Below are 1,227 nucleotides of genomic sequence, written 5' to 3'. Positions count from 1 at the left end.
TCTTTGTCAGTTAATTATATTATTATGTTTAATACAGAAGACCTTTTTATTACTGAAAATTGGCAACCAACATAATTTGTTAAACAGTGCAGTTACTGCTATTTTCGACTTTTGTTTTGAAAGATCCTATGTAACCATCTTCAGCTATCACGGGAGAACTAAAAAATCATTCAAATCTCTTGGAATATTTCAAGTTATGCAAGGTATGCTAGTCTCTAACAGTTAATAGATATATTAAATAATTTTTATTTTGTCAAAAATAAATTAAAATAATTATTAAATGTGATCTTTTCATCAATTGAACTAAACTCTTCTGCTCCTTTTAGTTAGGTCAGCAATAATAGAATATTTTCTATACATTTTAATTTTATATTTATATGTTGACATTAAATATCAAAATGATAGCACAATGTTATAAATAATATTTTATTGTATATAATTACAATTTTTATTTATCTTTTCAGATACCCTTTCTGGTCGTGTAAGCTCACCCCAAGACACAGATACAATAACAAAAGTCATTATTAATATATTAAAACATGCAAAAAAGTAATTTTTTTACGGTTTTCATACTTGTTATTTTTTATTAAATCTATTTATTAAGAAATAAAATGTTTTAGAATGTATAAGATCAAAGTCATTATAACATATAAAAAAGTATTTTTTTTACGGTTTTCATACTTGTTATTTTTTACTATATCTACTTATTAAGAAATAAAATGTATTAAAATGTATAAGATCGGTCATTATCAATATATTAAAACATGTAAAAAAGTAATTTTTTATGGTTTTCATACTTGTTTTTTTTTTTATTATATCTATTTATTGAGAAATAAAATGTATTAGAATGTATAAGATCAATAAGTCATTATAACATATAAAAAAGTATTTTTTTTTTACGGTTTTCATACTTGCTATCTTTTACTATATCTACTTATTAAGAAATAAAATATATTAAAATGTAAAAGATCGGTCATTATCAATATATTAAAACATGTAAAAAAGTAATTTTTTATGGTTTTCTTACATGTTATTTTTTACTATATCTACTTATTAATAAATAAAATTTATTAAAATTTATAAGATCAAAATAAATACCAAGTTTAACAAATTTTATTATGTGTTTTTATTATGAAATTCATAAATTCTACTATAGTATTATATTTTGATTAGTAATAAACTTAAGAAGTAAATTCAGTTAAAATTTATATTACATTCTAAATTTTA

The 1,227-nt window shown here is 19.8% G+C and overlaps 1 protein-coding gene across 1 annotated transcript in view; it reads left to right on the top strand.

The window, feature by feature from the left end:
- LOC107882355 overlaps nucleotides 1-553 on the top strand; it is a 1,903-nt gene extending 1,350 nt beyond the window's left edge. The window contains exons 2-3 of the mRNA XM_016800594.1: nucleotides 38-203; nucleotides 465-553. Of these exons, the coding sequence (XP_016656083.1) occupies nucleotides 38-203; nucleotides 465-553 (255 nt within the window). The remainder of the gene's footprint in view (nucleotides 1-37; nucleotides 204-464) is intronic.
- The last annotated feature ends 674 nt before the right edge of the window (nucleotides 554-1,227 follow it).

This window comes from Acyrthosiphon pisum, chromosome X (genome assembly GCF_005508785.2).
Source record: "Acyrthosiphon pisum isolate AL4f chromosome X, pea_aphid_22Mar2018_4r6ur, whole genome shotgun sequence".
Classification (NCBI taxonomy): Eukaryota; Metazoa; Arthropoda; class Insecta; order Hemiptera; family Aphididae; genus Acyrthosiphon; species Acyrthosiphon pisum.
This window is presented reverse-complemented; position numbering and strand designations above follow the sequence as displayed.